At 42.5% G+C, this 18,734-nt stretch overlaps 2 protein-coding genes across 3 annotated transcripts in view; both read left to right on the top strand.

The window, feature by feature from the left end:
- Window positions 1-7,097, top strand: part of thada (THADA armadillo repeat containing) — a 142,203-nt gene extending 135,106 nt beyond the window's left edge. Inside the window, exons 37-38 of the mRNA XM_079249231.1 lie at window positions 2,647-2,822; window positions 6,719-7,097. Coding sequence (XP_079105357.1) covers window positions 2,647-2,822; window positions 6,719-7,036 — 494 coding nt within the window. The 3' untranslated portion in view covers window positions 7,037-7,097. The remainder of the gene's footprint in view (window positions 1-2,646; window positions 2,823-6,718) is intronic.
- Window positions 7,098-10,050: 2,953 nt separating this feature from the next.
- On the top strand, window positions 10,051-13,784 carry zfp36l2 (zinc finger protein 36, C3H type-like 2). Of its 2 annotated transcripts, none has more exons than XM_079248662.1 (2): window positions 10,051-10,354; window positions 10,559-13,784. In XM_079248662.1, exons 1-2 carry the CDS (start codon window positions 10,265-10,267, stop codon window positions 11,756-11,758), a joined length of 1,290 nt encoding a protein of 429 aa, XP_079104788.1. In that variant the 5' UTR covers window positions 10,051-10,264; the 3' UTR covers window positions 11,759-13,784. The 2 variants fall into 2 exon arrangements, with proteins under 2 accessions (XP_079104788.1, XP_079104787.1); XM_079248661.1 differs by having other exon boundaries at window positions 10,556-13,784.
- The last annotated feature ends 4,950 nt before the right edge of the window (window positions 13,785-18,734 follow it).

Raw genomic sequence — 18,734 nt, 5'->3', positions numbered from 1 at the left:
AAATTGTTCATTGTTCCTGTCGTCGCTTGTGTTTCTTTGCCATTTATGGTTTTTGACTGATTAAATTGCATTTAATCTTAATGCAATGAAACTTGTTGATGTTGACTCTCCTGCCTCCAACCAGCCCAAACCAACTGTTAGCCTATCATCTCTGGAGCGTTTATGTTTATAGTTTTATGGAGGACTGAATATCTATCAATCTTTGTTTTCTTTAAAAATAAAAATAAAAAGGCCATCTGCAGGATCTGAACACTTAATGCCCATCAGGAGCACTGGTAAAAGTGTGTGCTTACACCACACACACCTTTACTCATTCATTCTACAACAGATATTGTCATAACAGATTATCTCACAGCCTTTTCTTAGAAGACAATACTGGATTACTACTAAACTCATGCCAGCACACACACATACTCACACCTAACACACATCCAGCTCACAGCTTGAAAGACTATCCCCTTGAGAAAGGAGGCATTTAGCAGCAAAGGCTCAAGGAGGGAAATCATGTTAAGCGATGTGTGAAACCTTTGTAGAAGAGTAGATCAACTGAATGCTGCAGCTAAAATTTCCTATTATGTCCCTTAATGTTTGGGAGGGTGTGGTTGTGTGTGGACTGTTAAGGCTTGACTTCAGATGCAGGGCTGTCCCAAGGAAAGGGCGCTTCTTGGTAAAGAAAGGAATTTGTCACTCAAGCTCTTAAACTCTGAAATCTCCTCTAATACACTACAATCAACAGGCTCTAGTATTCACAGACCGGGTTTCCCTCTGCGCTCAGACTTCAGACTCTGCTCCGATTTTACGCCTCTTCTGTGAGAATCTGGCGTCCCAACCGTGTGTGTGTGTGTGTGTGTGTGTGTGTGTGTGTTTGTGTGTGTGTCTTTAACTGTATGTGTGCTGAATGGGATTGGTATACCTCTACCTTTCCGCCCGCCTTCCTCTCTTCCCACAGTGGTTGTGTTTTGGCTAGAGGCTCTGAAAGCCTTTTGAAGTCTCTGGTGTTATCAGGGTGTCAGCTGTGGTGAGGATGGTCAAGGTGGGAGAACAATGTAGAAAAACACATTTGCAAGGACACACAACCTCTGTGTCAGATACTTGCTGCTCTGGAGTTTGTGTCCTTGGACTCAAATACATGTTTTTATTTTCATGACATCATTTTAAGTCATTGAATAAACATAAAGCAGAAAAAAAAATTAAGAGAAAAAAAAACACATTTCTGCTCCTCCATCCGTTCATCAACCCCGTAAACAGCATCAGGAGCAACACTTGCAGTTAAAGTGTATGTTGGTGAAACTTGCAGAATATTTTTGAATCCGCTCACACACACACCCTCATGATGGCTGGTTATATGAGTTATAGTTTTGTTTCTCAGAAGGCCATCCAAGCCCAGAGAAGACACACATGCGCCTACACGCTCACACTAAGTTTGGATCATGGTGTCAACCCTGCATCATTCAAGCACTGAAACCCCGGCTCTGACACTTTTAGGCCCACAGCTGTAGAAAGTCCCGTAAAGGCAGACAATGCATTTTCACACAGCAGTCCCATTTTCAACATCTCACCACCAAACATGCCTTGTTTTTTTACATGGAATATTTATTCTGTACTTGTATTGTTTGCATTTTTCTTTCTTACTATGTCAGGTCGACCACATATTTGTTAATACGTATAAAAAGGGAGTTTAACGTACTGTAAATATGTTTGATTCCATTTTGCAACTCACAACTTTGTTTTTAAAAGTAAACACATCCACTCATCCAACACTCATCAGGTCTACATTGGTCATATCATGTTCGACCAATTTACCTTCAGATCTACCTTCATTCCTTGTGTCATAGAGTCAGCAAGGTGCTGGAAACATTCCTCAGAGATCTTCCTCCATACTGGAATATATCACCCATCACACAGCTGCTGCACATCCATGATGAGAAACTCCCGCTCCACCACATCCCCAAGCTGCTCTGTTGGACTGAGATCTGGTGACTCTGGAGGCCGTTGGAGGAGAGTGAACTCATTGTCACGTTGAAGAAAGTAGTTGGAGATAATTTGAGCTTTGTGACAGTATGAAGTATCCATCAGAAGATGCTACACTGATCATAAAGAGATGGACATGGTCAGCAACAATGGTGGTTATCCCTTCCCCATTTGGTACTAAGGAGTTCAAAATGTGCCAAGAAAACATACCCCACACCACTACACCACCAGTAGTCTGAACTGTTGATCGAAGGCAGAGTGGATCCATGATTTCATGTTGTTTCCACCATATTTGGATCCCATGTTGGTTGCAACCACTGCTTCTATAAATTCCTGTACCTTTTATACAATCTCCAACCAGTCTGCCCATTCTCCTCTGACATCAACAAGCCATTCTGGTCCAGACAACTGCTCCTCACTGGAAATTTTCTCTTTTTCAGATAATTCTCTGTAAACTCTAAAGATGGTTATGTGTGAAAATACCAGTAGATCAGCAGTTTCTGAAAAGCTCAGACCAACAACCATGTCACGTTCAAAGCATTCAGTTACAGCCATGTGATTGGGTGATTAGCTGTATGTGCTAACAAACATATGAGGTTATATTAAGCCATGATGAGCTAAAACATGTCAAAGTGTTTGCCATGCAAGTTATTTTTTATCCTCTTTTGTCCTCAGATGTGGCCGGGGTGTCTGTGTGTCCTCCAGCAGCCCTGGTCTTGGGCATGGAGATTCTGTGTCTCCTGTTTGAGTTGTGGGGTCAGGTGGGAGCAGGTGTCCTTGTTCTCACACAGTGGCTGCTCGGGGAGGAGGACTGCGATGAAGAGGAAGTTGCTGGAGAAGATTCCAGTCTGGTGAGCATCTGTTCATGTTGGTTTATACTCTAGTGGTGTGTGTGTTAGGTTGGGCCCGTTAGCTGACGCAGATGGAGTTTGTGTTCATACTGGAAGGGTAGGGTCTGCAGAGAGCAGTAGGGCTGGTATCTGCTGGTAAATTCCACAGCTTGGAGTTGTTTCATGGTTTGCTTCAGTTCTGGGAAGTATTTCTTGTTTGTCAACAGCAATGGCCATGTTTACATGAGTTTTAATTCAGAATAAAAGTTAAATTCACTTTGAAAACCTCATTTTGAATGAAAACGACAATGCCAAATAAAACTTAATTCCAAAATAAGTGGCTGGTTTATTTCCTTTTGAAATCCGAATCGAGTCATTCCTCAATTATCTATACGTTCATTCAGCTTTAAGTTCATTCCAGTAATTCTGCACGTTTGTTACCTTGTCCTGTTGCAAGGACACATATTCAGCACGGTCTTCTGCCTCTCGTCTCCGGTACTCGATCTTCCTTCTCCTCCTCTGCTGCTGAAAAAGATGAAGTAGTATGTTCGTTTAGAGCTGGTGCTTCAAAATTAAAATAAATTGTTCTTGTGTGGTATTATAGTTTAACCAAAAAGAAAAGTAGCAGGAAATGCTGTTTGCTTATTTCCAGAATACCTTTGTTTGTCAATTCCACTTCCAATTAAGGTGAATAAGTGTGTTTTCTGTGGAAGTTTAATCCTGAATTACTATTTCCACGTAAAGTTTAGGGAGAATTTTTTCATTTAGAATTATTTCATTTGGAATAATTAATTCCAAATTTTAAAAAAAAAACATCATGTGACCTTAGCCAGTGGCGGCTAATGGCATGCCTCCAGCCATAGACATATATACAAATATACATACATATGTCTATGCATTCACCGACAAGACCAAAACATCTGGAAACAAGTGATCACACACTGACCAATCACAAGGGAGTCATTCCGCGTAGCTGCATTTGCGTAGCCTGGATCAGGTCCGAAGAGGTGCGAGTCGGTTCTCTGTGGACCGACACAGAGCCTAAGGCGGTTACGTACTATCCAACCTGACAGATGCCGCGCGAGCATGAACCGACCTTGACCCATGACTTTTCAACAACCAGTCATGTGAGAAAAAGAAAATATGAAATAAAATGTAACCCAGTTCTTACCTGGTATAAAATGAGATTAATTCAACCTCAGGTGAAGAATGATGTGAGACGCTACTGCATTGCTTATTTGACAAAAACGAAGCCAAAATAATCAAGCAGTGTTTCAAGAAATCAACAAGCCTTTCGTGCTTTAATAGGAATTTAGAGAGAAAGCTGCAGCCAGGTCCTGCTAATCAGATGTATTTGATCAAATGATCATCAAAAAGTGTGACCTTCACAATAAAAGCAGATGTTGTTGTACTTTCTGTAGCATCCAGGTGTGTGTTATCACAATGCCAAAGATAAAAGACATCAGGAATAGTTGCTGCTTATCAGTCTGGGAGGGGTTATAAAGGCATTTCCAAATAATCTAGAGTCTGTCGTTCTTCAGTGAGGAAAATTATTCACAAGAGGAAAGCATTCAAAACAATACTCAGTCTTCCGAGGAGAGGAAATTCCAGCAGATTCAGCCAAAGGTCGGACCATCAGAGAGACTGTACAAAGCCCGAGCTACATCCCCGGCTCTCCAGGCCTCAGTTTGTGGTTTTAAGTTTATTAGTTGTAAGTTTATGGCAGCACAGTTAAAAAAGACCCAACAAGCAGCAAGGCTGCAGGTAAAACTTTCGTCTTTCTAAAAGGAACACGACAGCACAGCAAAGTTTGGTGTAAACAACAAGTTCTCTGGAACAACATCCTTTAGACAGACCAGACCGAAGTGGAGATGTTTGGTTACGATGCACAGCAGCGTATCTCAACTGTCCAGCACGGTGGTGTGAGGCTGATGATCAGGGCCCGGTTTGCAGCCACAGGACCTGGACAGCCTGCAGTCCTTAAGCTGACCATGAGGTCAGCTGTTACCAAAGTAATGGAGTTGAATGTGAAGCCATCTGTCTGAACGCTGCTGTTTGGATGGAATTGGGTGATGCAACAGGACAATGATGCCAAACAAGCAGCAGGTCTACAAAATTTAAAGAAAAAAAAGTTCTTGCACTGATCTACACAAAGTCCAGATACTGCGCCGGGACCTTAAGAGAGCTTTGCATAAAGGAATGTTTTAATAAGAATATACGCCACATTTCCCCAAGACTGATAATGTCATAAAGAAAATCATTCAAGTTATCACAGCTCAAGATAATTTCACAGGTTTTTTAATCACATGATTCATCTGAGTTTGTGTTTACTTCATTTTAAGACACAGTAAAGACCAGAGAAGTGTGGGAACTGAACGAGGCTGAGCTCTTTCATACGTATTGTTGAGGACATGTGCAAAAACTTTGCAGGCTTCGTGTTAAAATGCTGACATCCATCAATGGAAACTTTAGACTGTTGCAGTTTCAGTAACCTCCTTTTCCCTTTGCCACACAAGGCTTCAAGGAGACTTCAAATAAAAAACTATCTCTGCATAAGAAGTGTTTTATTAAAAATGGACTAAATATAACCTCAGCTCTGCTGGTTTACCATCGGTAAAGCGTAGAAATACAGATTCAGTTTGTTGCTCCTGTTTTGTTCTGCACAGATTAATAGTCAAAACAGCTGAATGCAGTGAGACACCAAGGTTTCTACCCTCCACCCACGCTGTTTAGCTGCTGGTGCTCTGCAAAAGGTGCCGTAGGACACAGCTTAGAGCAACGTAACTGCAAACGGCTTCACAAAGATATAACACGATTTTTCAAATCAGTCATAATGAATATTTTCGCTGAAGATATAGTCAGATAGCTGCGCATGATGTAGAAACTGTCACTCATCACAAAAACACAGTAATATTAGCTCATCGTTTTAGTGTTTCTGAGATGATTGTTTGGATTTTCTGGCACGTTTGAGTTCACTTTGATTGTTTTCGTCCACTTTTTCTATCAATCACTTCTAGCGTGATGACATTGATAATTACCTCTGCCAAGCAGGTTATGTTTTACCCGGCGTTTATATGTTTGTTTTATGTGTTTGTTTGTCTATTTGTGTTCAAGATAACAAAAAAAAAAGGCATAGACAGATTTCAGGAGTTGTTGGAAATGTAAAAAAGGAAGAACTAAATAAATCCGGATCACCGTTTGGATCCAGGAAGACCTTGGCGGAGGTTTGCGCTCTCCGAGTGCTTTTCTAGTTTCATGTAAAACTTGTCAGAAACTTGTCAGGATCATGTGGTTTTTATTGGATTCGGTTCACTGTTGTGACAGAGTACCTGCACGCCCAAAATTAGCTTCTCTCACCAAGATAATCCCAAATTCAGATTTTTAAAACAACACTAACTTTGTTTCTTGACACCTGGTGATAAAATTACTTCATGTAAAGCATTAAGGAGTAAAAACTAAGGAGTAGTTTTAGGTGGATTCTGTTCACCTTGGTAGCTTGGTACAGCTTTTCTCACTGGGACAAAGCCGGATTCCAGTTGTGTGGTTTGTGTGATTAACCTTCATGTTCATGCCAGTAAACCTAAATGGGTGCATTTCTTTGTATTAATGTGTAAATTTCGACGCCGCAGTTAGTTGGCATTGGTCCTGTTTACTTGTTGTCAGGTCTGGAGAGCACGCTGCTCTCCTGCAAACAGATGGTTTTAGTAAAACATGAAACCACGTCACCGAGCACCGATGGCAACAAACTGGTTTTTCTTTCAGTTCCTGGAAATCACAATTTTCCTGTTTCTGGGACAACGGATGGAAATAAGCTGCGATCCGGCATGTTCATATTCATGTTTTATGAAGGAAGAACTTGAAATGGTGAAAATCAGTTTCAAAGACTGAAACCAAACTCCACTTTTTACTTTCGCCAGGATGAAGAGGACTTCCTGTTTGAGAAGGGGGATCTGAACCTCTGGGCCGAGCCTCTCCAGTGGGTGAAGCTGCTTCACCGACACCTCCGCTCCCTCATCCTGAACCACAACCAGCAAGCAGAGACTGCAACATCGGAGCAAGTCCATCAAATGCGCTCCCAGGCCCAAGCCATGGCCCTCGGCTCCCAGCGGGCCCTGGACGTCCTTCCGGCCCTGCCTCAGTTCTGCTGCCCCATGGAGCATGCCCGGCTAACGCTGCGGCACTGCAGGGCCACGCTGGCTCTGGATGTTCTGGACAAAGTGAGCCAGACAAGATAGCAGGGTGTCAGACATGTCAGCGAGGGAAAGGAGCTGTAGATTCTCTCTCTTTTCCTCGTACTCGCAGATAATTGTATGAAATGTAAAAGATTTCCAAAAGTGTTTTTATTCTGGACTCCTTCGGTAGTTACACTTTTTATTCTCTGAAATAAAAGGCAAAAAACAAACGTTTGGATGTTTCTTCCAGTCTTCAACAGTAGTTGTGCCCAAAGCGTTTGATGCTTACTGTCAGTGCGTCCCACAACAAGCCAGCATGGTGGCGGCGCTCCGCGTGGCCCCGCTCCGCGTGGCCCCGCTCCGCGTGGCCCCCGTCCAGCTCCATCGGGTCGGCTGTGCAGCGGGCTGAGCTTTACGGCCGAGGCGTGGGGCTTGTGAAAGCGAGTGTTTGCGCTGACACGTCAACAGAGCTGCATTTCACGGGGCGCTTTGACTTCTTCTGTATGTTTATACAAGGTGTTATTTTCCTGTGATATTTCATTTACAGCAGGATTCTTCCCATTGGACTGTATTTTTATGCTTCCCTCTAGTTTTCCTGGTTATGTAATTAGGAGACAGGCACAATGGACTACTGTCCTCTGGAGCGTGTGTGTGTGTGTGTGTGTGTGTGTGTGTGTGTGTGTAGACTCACGCTGCCCTCTCCTACAGCTGGACTCTTCCCTCTCTCCCTGGTAGTCATGTTCCCTGCTACAGTAAAACTGACGTAATGTTTTGGAACAGCTCGACGTCCCCCAATAAAAACAGAGCCGTGTGATGGGAGAGCGGTTTCTGCGGAGGACATGTTCGAGGGATTTCTCAGGAGCCTCGCCGTGTCCGTCCTTCATATTAAACTATTTATCACAGCTTTGCAAAGCACAAATAGTCCCGGGGCAGCCCTCAGGCTAATTTTAGGGTTGCTAGTAGTAGATTCCAAATTTTTAAGTCACTTGTTTTTCTTTTCCTTCCTTGTTGCTATTTTCTTCCTTTTTAGTCTCCTTCATGCCTCCCTTTTTTACATCTAACCAAACCAGTCAGTACTTAAGAGTTGTACTGAATCATGTGACAGGAAGAAAACTCATATTGCCACTCTCCCAGTCAGGATGATAAATGGGAAAATGCAACCAGTGTTGCTAAAACTGGAAGTTTCTGGCTGATATGTGTTACACTGCTTTTTATTGACTTAAATATCTGCCTCGATATGGAGTGCTATCCTCTGCTGCCAACTCCACAATCTTTCCACTGCGGTTTTTAAAGTTTGACTTTACTCCAGCAGCAGACAGAGAGAAGTTTGATGTTTTCATGTGAACGTTCTGCCATCCTGGGAAGGTCACATCACGCTGAGACGGGAAGAAACTTATTGCATTTAGAGTTTAAAAAGAAGGGGATTGTGGGGTTTATTGTCATCATTAAATGAGATTAAGTTTACTTTTTTTTAGTGGATCTTAACATGGAAACAAGTAAGAAGTGCAAAACAAACATTAAGGATGCAGGTTGAAGTGAATCTGGAAAAAAAATCATTTCTACTTCCTAAAAAAAGACAGTTTCATAGTTTTGAACATTTTAATATCATCAGAACATTTATTCCACGGTCTGACACCATCACCAACACAGAGACACTTTAAACTGCTTCTTTCCTTTGGCTTTATGTGTAAACAATAAACAATAATTTGATATTATTTTACTTATCTGTCCCACTTAAATTATGCTTGACCTTTTCTTTCACTCAACCCAAACAACTTTTGGATATAAAGTGACATGATTTGAAGTTTTAAACTGCAAGTTTCCTTAATTTGAGTGTAACAGGATGAAGATTCTTGATGAAGTTTATTAATTAGTCATTAGTTATGACTGATATTTTTATTGGTATTTTATTGTTAAAAAGGCAAGAATGTGCTCTAATTTTTTTTTTTTTTTAATGTATAAAATGGTTATACATCTTAATATTTCATCAGGATTGCTTGAATGCACCTTCAGGTGTTGGTCCAGGTCTGCCCAGCAGGTGGCGCTTCAGGTAGTTCATCATTTGCTCTGAAGGGGGCAGTGTTGCTCCGCTGCTCCTCGTCAAACCCCACATTCCTGCAGTCTGGGCTCCTGACTTGGAAAAACAAGTTTAGAAAGAAACTCAGAGCGCTGTTTTTTCTTTTTTCCTTAATAAAAAAAAAAAAGATTAAATTAAACCAAACCCTTTCAATCTAGTAATGATTGCTCACTGTATTTCAGGACTGACAGATTTGTGATTTAATCAAGCAACTAAAGTTTAGCTGGGAACAAAAGTAGGTCATGTGAGCACAGCAGGAATTAACGGGACATTTTTCCATGCGTGGACTGGAGTAGGCTGCTGTTGCTTTGTGGAAGCTGATTATGCAATCAGAAAAGTCTAAAAATTGTCCTGCACTCTGCTTGGACTCCTCTCCGCTCATACTTGTGGTCTCGCCCCATCCACAGGGAGCGAGAGGCGCAGTTTCCTTCCATTACAAATACATGTGTCAGCTTCCAAGTGTGGTGCTCCAGAGGCGAGAGGGGTGGCCATGTTGTTGGAAGGAGCTGGACTTTGCTGGAGGTTGGAGGAGCTGACAAACTCATTCTCCATTATTAATATTTAGCTATGTAACTTTTGGGGCAAGCCCCCCCCCCCCCCCCAAATTCACTGGGCATGACCGTCCCTGGTGGACATACTTGTGATAACATGCCACTCAGATTTGCTTGTTAGTGGCTTCAGTCTCAGTAAACTCAAAAAGCAAAACCCACTTCCACAAAATTAGTTGTGTGATTAAAAGAAGAAGAAAAAAAGTTTTCGGGGGTTTGGGGAGGTGAGGTTGGAGGAGAGTGGGGGGGGTGTGGGGTTGGATTTCAAGGCGTGGTGTTAAAGAATAGGCGACCAACCGGTGAATGGAAGTTTTTTTCGGAGAGGAGGGGAGGAGGCGGCTCCTGGCAAAAGTTTGTACCGACTTCTCCTCGCCCCTCCCCGGTCACAGTCAGGCATTTATACCCATGCGAAAAAGCTCGAACCTGCAGTGAAGCACTCTGGTTCAGCGCTTCTTGTGGGGAGGAGATTTAACCACCTACAACTCTACAATACAAACTTATCCCCCCTCTTCTCTTTTTTTTCCCTTTTCCACGGACTTACACGGCACGCAAACCTATAAGGCAACTTTTCAAAACTTCTTTTTGTTGTTTTTCCCCCCCACAACTAAAAACCAGTCGTGGCCCAAACTACCGCTCGTTGCATTCAAGGATCCTGCTCGGTTCTCCATGAAAGACGGAGTGCGGCAGCAAATTTGGGGAAAAGAGATGTCAGCGACCGTCTTGTCTGCTTTCTACGACATGGACATGCTTTATAAGGTAGAAATCAATTCGTTCGTTTTGCAAGTTGAGCAAAATAAATGCGTAGCAGCTGTTTTTTTTTTGTTTTTTTTTTGCGTTTACGTTGTGCTGAGAGCATGCGTCCTGCTGCAACAAGTTGCTCTGTTGCAGCCAGCATAGTGGTCAAAATAGTAACAGAATATGACTAACAAACTTTACTGACTTTTGCTTTCCTTTCAGCAGCAAGATAAAGGCATGAACATGAACCTCCACATCAACAGCATGCTGGATAAGAGAGCGGTGGGCGCCCCGGTCACTGCTCCGGGCTCCGGCGGCTCCTTCACTCCGGGATTTTTCCGCAGAAACTCGACCAGCAACGTGGAGGCGATGAACAACGGCAACAAATACTCCATGGGCTCCTACAGCAGTATGAAGGAGAACACGCCGAGCAGCAACACCAGCGCCACGGCCCTTATGAACAAGGAGAACAAGTTCCGTGACCGCGCTTACAGCGAGAACGGAGAGCGGGGCGTGCTGCAGCAGAAGCCCGGCTCTCAGATCAACTCCACCCGCTACAAGACAGAGCTGTGTCGGCCCTTTGAGGAGAACGGTTCCTGCAAATATGGGGAGAAATGCCAGTTCGCACACGGTTACCACGAGTTGAGGAGCTTGTCCCGCCATCCTAAATACAAAACGGAGCCGTGTCGCACTTTCCACACCATCGGTTTCTGCCCTTACGGTCCGCGGTGTCACTTTATCCACAACGCCGACGAGCGTCGGCCCGCCCCGCCGGCCAACGCCAACGTGCAGGCGTCTGAGCCCCGGTCTGCTCGTGAGATTTGCGGCTACGGTCAGAGGGACATCCTGCCGTCCCAGCAGCTAGGCTTCACCCAGAGGGACAGACCAAAGCTTCACCACAGCCTCAGCTTCTCCGGCTTCTCCACCCACCACGGACTCGAATCTCCCCTGCTCGAAAGCCCCACGTCACGGACCCCGCCACCTCCCACCACAGCCTCCTCCTGCACCTCCGTCTCCAGCTTCTACGACGAGGTCCTGTCCCCAAACCCCGTGTCGTGCATCAACAGTGCCTTCTCTTTTCCCGGCCAGGACTTAAAAGCCTTACTCGCCCCCCTGGCTGTGCACACCCCCAGCGGCTACCCCAACAACCACTCCAGCGGTGCCTACTACGGGAACGTGCAGAGCAGCGCGTGCCCCTCCTCTCCTCCGACCTACAACATGAGCCACTTGCAGGCGCTGCGCCGCCTCAACGACTCTCCGGTGTTCGAGCCTCCTCCCAGCCCGCCTGACTCGCTCTCTGACCGGGAGAGCTACGCGAGCGGGTCCCTCGGCTCTTCCGGGAGCCTCAGCGGCTCAGAGTCTCCCAGTCTGGACGCTGGAAGACGTTTGCCAATCTTCAGCAGGCTGTCGATTTCAGATGACTAAATAATGCTTTCTTTGCGTATGGATTATGGACAGGTCAGGTGGTGGTGGTAGGTGGGGGGGGCGGTTTAGTGATGAAGATGGCTGAGCAGTCAAAAAGGGGGGTTTGTGTGTTGACTGAGACTGTCCTTCAAGCAGTGGATCCCAAGTTTAGCACCCCTCCACCACCAGTTCAGCAGCATCCACCATGCTGATGTGCCTTTGAGCAAGACTTTGAAATCCCTACCAGCTCCAGGGGGTGCAGACCCAGCTCCGACCTCCCTGGAGGCAGGCAAGAGACTGAGTCTCACCCACAAGGATCAGTTAAGCATACAGTTTCAAGTATCCTTGACCTGGCATTAGCGTAGTTGTTTTTCTTTGTATGTAATATAGCTGTATTAAAAACTTTAGATAGCAAACAGAAGGCATTCCATCAGTGCCTTGCCCAAGGGCTCATGGCAGCCCCCTCTCCCTTATTGCTCTATCAGGCAAGCCATGCTTTTCCTGGGATTAGATGTGTGTAACATGACTTGACAAGAAGAGACTGTAAGCGGTTTCAGATTTCCTCCCATCCTGCCAAGAACATGCCTTGACTTAAAGTAACACTTTTTTTTTTCTTCTTCTTTTTTTGTTTGTTTTCTTTCCTCCTCTGAAAGCTTCAACTTCCATTCCAAATCTGCTTTCTCCCAGCGCCACCCAGTGGTTGGTTTGGTTAGACTAGTTTGTTGCTTGGGTTAAAAAGCTCTCTTGAGTTGGGTTTGTTTGGGGGGGAAATCACTGCTGATGGTTGAAAATATATATATATATATTTTTAGCAGTTTTTTTTTCCCCGAGTGATTTACATAGCAGTGCCTAACTGGCTATGGACTATTTAACTTATTTATTATCTTGTGAAAAAAACAAAGTATAGGCTACATTGGTAATTTTTGTGTCCATACTGTATTTATCAAGTATGATGAAGCAATAGATCTATATTCTTTTATGTTTAAATTATGATCGCCATTATTAATCTGCATAAAGTGGAGTGTATGTTCTTTTCACAGTAATATATATATTGTTTTTCTTCTTTTTTTTGTAACTTCACTTGGTTATTTTTATTGTAAATGAGTAAAAAAAAAAAAAAATCTTAATTTAAGAGAACGTATGTGATATTTATTTCATTAATTTTGTTTCCTTGTTTACGTTTATTAAAAAAAAAAAGTTTGCGTGATTGCTGTTTGCTCCTGAGGTTGTGTGTCAGTGCTGTAGAAGGCCTTTTTTTCCCCCCCGGGTTGTCCCTATCTAGATGTTTCTGTAGAATGTATAGAGGTTGTACAGACCGTCCAAACCTTCCTTTTTTTTTCTTTTTTTTTTTTCTAGATCAGACATTTAAGTGACAAAGAACCCAAGTCAGTAAATTAACCAAAAAAGTATTTTTTTTTTGTTTTGTTTGGGTTTCTCCTGTTTGCACGAGGTCACACTGTGATTCCAGCCGCGTGCTAAAGAATGTAGCAATCCCTTGTGCCCCAGTATTATGTTGTAGTGCCTATGGGGTTCACCATCTTTACATGCCTTAAAATTAACCAAATAAAGTATTTTTCCTACATGGCATATTTTTTTATATTCAAGTTGAACTGAATGTAGTGTTGAATTCTGATTTTTTTTTTTTTTTTTTTTTTTTTAAGGTTGTTACCACTCAGACACTCTGACTAAAGCAACCATAGCCTTTCTCTAAGTCCCCATTCCTCTTTGTTTCCCTCTTTTTTTTTCTTTTTTTTTTTTTTTTTTTTTTACATATATAATATTAAAATCTAGTTTTGCAAGTTTGCTGGAGAGGGAAGAGTTGTTGAACACGTTTTGTTTGTACATAGTAGGTACAGGGGGATGCGCACTATGTACTTTTGACTACTTTATCAGAAGTAAAAGCTTTTTGAATGTAACAGGATAAAAAAAAAAAAGCAACGAGAGTTGTGATATTTTTCGGGGAGTCAGTTCACTACAAGTTGAGTGTGAGACTGTTAACTTTGTACTGTACATTTTTTTCGTAGTTCTCCCAATAAAAGTAATTTTGAAAAAGTTTGTGTGAGTGAAGGTTGAAGTGTTCCTGCGGCCTGGGGGCAGATGCCCCCTTGACACTGTTTTGATTCGGACCCTGAGGGTGGAGATGGTGGAGGGGTCAGGCTGTAAAAGCAGTTAAGGAAAGGCGTGCCTGAAAAGCCATAAAACTACCCAAACTTCAGTTTTTACTTGATGATTGCAACAAAATCTTTCTGCTTCTGTTTCACGAAGGGACTGAAGCTTATTGCAGGGGCTGGATGAGTTTGGATGGGGGGGCCTTTAAGGGTTTCCAACTAGAAAAAATAAGTAATAGATGTAATGAGACCTTAAAATAGATGTTTTTAAGATGGAAAAGGTCTAGATTTTGGGAAATGTTTAAATGATTATAAGAAGTCAAGTGGTCATATAACGTAAAAAGCAAACAGCCACTGATAGTTTTTCATAAGCAGGTGTTTACTGAGGATGATGCTGTATTGGACGGCTTTAATAACAGCTGCACAAAAGATGAGAAAAGCCTGGTTTTAATCAGTGTTTTCTTCAGCATTATTGTCCATTTGACTTCATAAAGTCATCACATCTGGTGGTTTTATGACTTTCACATCCTCTTTATTTAATGTAAACAGAGTCTGAACAGGCAAATATTTTCACGCAATTGGTGAGATGACGCCGTATAAATCCTGCATTATGACCAGGATCACACTGGTGATGATGTAGATCAGCAAGTGTAAATAAAAAAATGCTGCTTTCACTTGCACTTAGGCATCTCAGGTTTTCCCAGTTAAAACAATCCCAGTATTGTCCCACATGAAATGTTTCAGGGACATTAATGCAAAAGGTTTTCATAATGGAGCTGCAGTACATAAGAATTATCAGATGATGTTATAGCAGGGGTGTCCAGCTCCGGTCCTCATGGACCACAGTCCTGCAGGTTTTCTCTGTATCCCTACTCCAACACACCTGACTCAGACTAACTAGTCATTGTGGATCCATTTAACATAAGCAGGTGTGATGAAGCAGGGATACATTGAAACCTGCAGGACAGCAGCCCTGGAGGACCAATTTTGGACAACCCTGTGTTACAGGATATCCATCCATCAAGTCATTTCCTTGCACCTGAACAGGGACTTTAACCCTGGACCCTCAGATTAAAACTGACTGTCTGCCATCTGAGCTCATCGGGCCCCTGTTACGTTAGTTCTTTATCAAGAAGCATTAAATGGCTTTTAATAGTGACGCTTGCAAGCAAAGTGTCCCTGTATCTGCTTGAGGTGGAGCCTGATTAGCAGTGTTCATTAGTATTGTCAAAGTCCATCCATCTCTGTTCTGTACACAGATCAGTAGCCTGTTTCAGCTGCTATTAGGAAAGAGGTGAGGCGCAGTCCAGTCCGTCACAAGACAGACAAATAACCACTCACTTCAATTTAGAAACACCAATTATTCTAACGTGCATGTTGGACTGTAGTCAACTATATCTGTAGTCGATTAAGTAAACACCACACTGGTTATCCATTCATGCTACACTTTACCGATCACACACTTTCATATGCCAGACAATGGCACACAGGGTTCAGTATCTGTTGCCAAAGGATACTTAAAAATTTCTGGGGAAAATGGAACCAGACCACCAACCTTCCTAATTAGCAGACCACCGCTCTTTTAACTCAAGCTGTAACTGCCTCAGTCTCTATAATAAGAAGTGTGAAGGTAATGCATCATTTAGCTGATTCCATTATTTACACTTTGATTAAATAACGCTAACTTGTTATAGACTTCCCTCCCAGGTTAATGGGTCATTCAAGTCTCTAGATACAGATGTTCACATGACAGCTGTGGTAAAAGCACCAATAGACATAATGTTAGCTTTAGCATGATTAGCTTAGCATGGATTTCAGTATTACAAGATGGTCAAATTTCTTCAAGTTTGTGCACAAAGTGTCTTGTTTTGCTTTCGATCAGATGAGAAATGTGTGAATATGTCAGGTTTGTTTCTCTTCCAGGTGCTGGCATTTTGTTGCATTAGCTTCATTGGAGTACATTGGTGCTAACTGTATCATCTTCCCAGAGTCTTCCTCCTTTTTTTTTTGCCCGTTTTAGTCATATCAGATTTTTTTAAAATAACAGTATGAACAACAGAAAGCTTTTTTTTTTTTTTAGCTCACATTTGATCCACTTTCATTCGCGGTCCTAAATCAAATACATATTTAATTCCTGTCAACGAGACGTCATGTTACATTTCATCTGACCTTTATTACACTGAAGTAGGATGGAGGTGGACACGACAAGATCAAATGTAAAAATTATATATAAAAAATATATTAAAATATATAAAAAATTATAACAATGTTAGAATATCATTACTTTTCAGTTCTGACTGCACAACTTGGGAATTGTTGCACACATGCTACAGAGTGTAGCATTCATATTTACCTCCATGTGTGGCTGCGTGCAGCACATGATGCTGTGTTTTTGTCACTTCAGGACCATCTACAGTTCACAGTTAAATATGATGGTCACACTGAAATGATAGTGTGAACAACTATTTTAAAAAAAAAATCTTGATTTGAGCTTTAAGAGCTGCAGTCTGAATGTAGCCTGAATTATATCTGACTGGAACTTGTCTGTCAAATATTTTTGCCTTTTTTAAAAATGACTTTTGTTGCAATTTCTGACTTTTCCTGTGATTTTATTTATTAATTGTCAAATTTGGTGATGAAAACTATGATTACATTATTCTAAAGCAGCACTGCTGAACTTTGGCAGAATGTCTCACTTTGCCATCTCTTAACAACGGCCAACTCAGTATCCATCCTACACCCTGTCTCTTCTCTGAGAGCTCTCCAGCCAGTAAAAGTTAGTGCTATGTTGACTCTTATCTTACTTCTTACTCTGTCACTTGCTCTTTCTTTCCATCTTATAACGTCTTCTTTTGCTGAATCCTTCATGGTGAGCGTCCAAAACTTGTTGAGTGTGTTGATATTCAACTGCTGACACGTGACATGGTGCTGTAATGCAAAAGGCAGCTGTCACATGGTGATCCGGGCTGGGAAAAAAGTTGTGAAATGTGGTTTCACCACCTCAGGATGCTGCAGGGCAATGGTGGTTCCAGGAAATTGCAAAATAAATTTTAATCTGTCATCAATACAAGTCAGAAACACAGTTTTATGATTAATTTGATGTTGACTTTACATTGCTGTTTGGCTACTCTGCTGTTACTAAAGTTGAGGCTGGAAATTGAAATAATAATTGTCATGGAAACATGGAATATTATAATTTTTTTGATCATATACCAGTCAATCAGTTTTAACTGCTTAGTCTAATTAAAGGTCACAGGGAAACTGAAACCTATCCCAGCAATCATTGGGTGAGAAGCAGGGTACACACTAGACAAGTAGCCAGTCCATCGCAGTGCTTGATATTATGCTTTTAGGTAAAATCTAAAAATAAGCAAAGAACCAACTGGTAAACACTGAAACATATAGCTTTTCCATCTGAACCAGCAGAGCAGAAGAAAGTTGAACAGTACCAATGCCAAAGGACTGTGTTTGAGTTCTAAAGAAACTTCACATTAACTTAAAGTGTTGAGCTTCAATCACATCTATATGACTTCTTATTGTTATGTAAAGCACTTTGAATTGTCTTTTACACAAAATGTGCTATACAAATAAAGCTGCCTTGCCTGACTTATAAGAGAGCTTTGTGAGAGATATCATTGTGCACGGAGGTCAGAGATTGATGTATCAACCCCAGCCATCAGCTCATAACTGATTAACTCTGCAGCTGTAATGTGTTTCTACTATCAGTCACCTGAGCGGCTGAAAAGAGGACGGCGGTGAATTTTGTCCCCTGGCTGAGTCATTACATGCGGTCACGTCTAGACCCGTTGAGCGGTCCTGGCCTGCATTCCGGTTCGGGGCCACGGGTGTTGTTGTTGAGCCTGGATTTCCAGGAGTCTTTCAAAGAAGGACGGGTTTCTGGGAGGCTGTTCTGCCCAGTTATCGTCAGTAGCAAAGGCATTAAGAAAATAAAGAGCCCGGGAGTCATGTGGTGCTTGGAGTTCACACCAAGATAAGGTCGGCTGATAAAGGCCTTGGCAAATATTTACTGTGTCCTCAGGATTTCATAATGAAGTGTTTATCAGAGCAGAGCCACAGGGCCGCACAATGTGCTGAGGCTTTGCCAAGAAGGATACACGTACCTGTGACTCAGTGTGTGTGTGGGAACATGACTGTGTGTGTGTGTGTGACTGCATCACAGTCAACAAACCCACATAATATGTTTGATTGAACGTACTAAAGTCATATATGTTATGTCTGTGAAAGACTGACTTTTTCTGCAGGGGATGTAAGGGTAGCGGTGCTTGTGTGTGCTCATGCAGGGGTCTTACTGGTTAATGGGGTCTGGAGCTCCTACAATGAAAGGAAACACTCTCTGACTTGTGATTAGGGCAGGAAGAGTCCCGCTTCCTGGCCGCCACCCATTTCCACCTCTTCTTCGTCCTGCTGTTTTTCCTCCTCCTTCAGTTTCCCCTCTCCTCTGTAGTGGCGGCTGATGGCTTCGAGAAGTTACTATTTGTGTTCCACTGCTGCTCTGGGAAGCCCGACGCTCGTCCTGGTATTGTTTTGGCATGCACCACCTAAGACCTGGGGTCAAGTGGTAATAGCATCTAACTTTTCAGACTTTGTTGCAAAATATATGGATGCCAGATGGGTGGAAGTTTGCCAAAGAGAAATCAAGCAGCAGATGCTGTAAATGTTAATTTTAGTGCCTAAAAACACCAATTATACTCCAATAAGACCCTAACCTTTCATTTGTTTAGGTGTCCCCTGCAGGTTTTGTCTGTTGATTAAATTATAAAAGCAGAAGGTTTTGAACAAACATGTCCTACAATTGATTAACTATAAATGCAACTAAAATGACTGAAAGTAGAATTTCTCCTTTTAGCAGGGAGAACCCCTAAAACTCC

Source organism: Telmatherina bonti, assembly GCF_933228915.1.
Source record: "Telmatherina bonti genome assembly, chromosome: 11".
Lineage (NCBI taxonomy): Eukaryota > Metazoa > Chordata > Actinopteri > Atheriniformes > Telmatherinidae > Telmatherina > Telmatherina bonti.
Note: the sequence above shows the minus strand (reverse complement) of the source record. Positions and strands in the feature narration are given on the sequence as shown.

Bases quoted from the DNA above. Each gene is read 5' to 3' on its own strand.
- zfp36l2 (XM_079248661.1), top strand. From the start codon at position 10,265: ATGAAAGACGGAGTGCGGCAGCAAATTTGGGGAAAAGAGATGTCAGCG. The intron at 10,355-10,555 runs GTAGAAATCAAT...CTTTCCTTTCAG, and splicing joins ACATGGACATGCTTTATAAG to CAGCAAGATAAAGGCATGAA.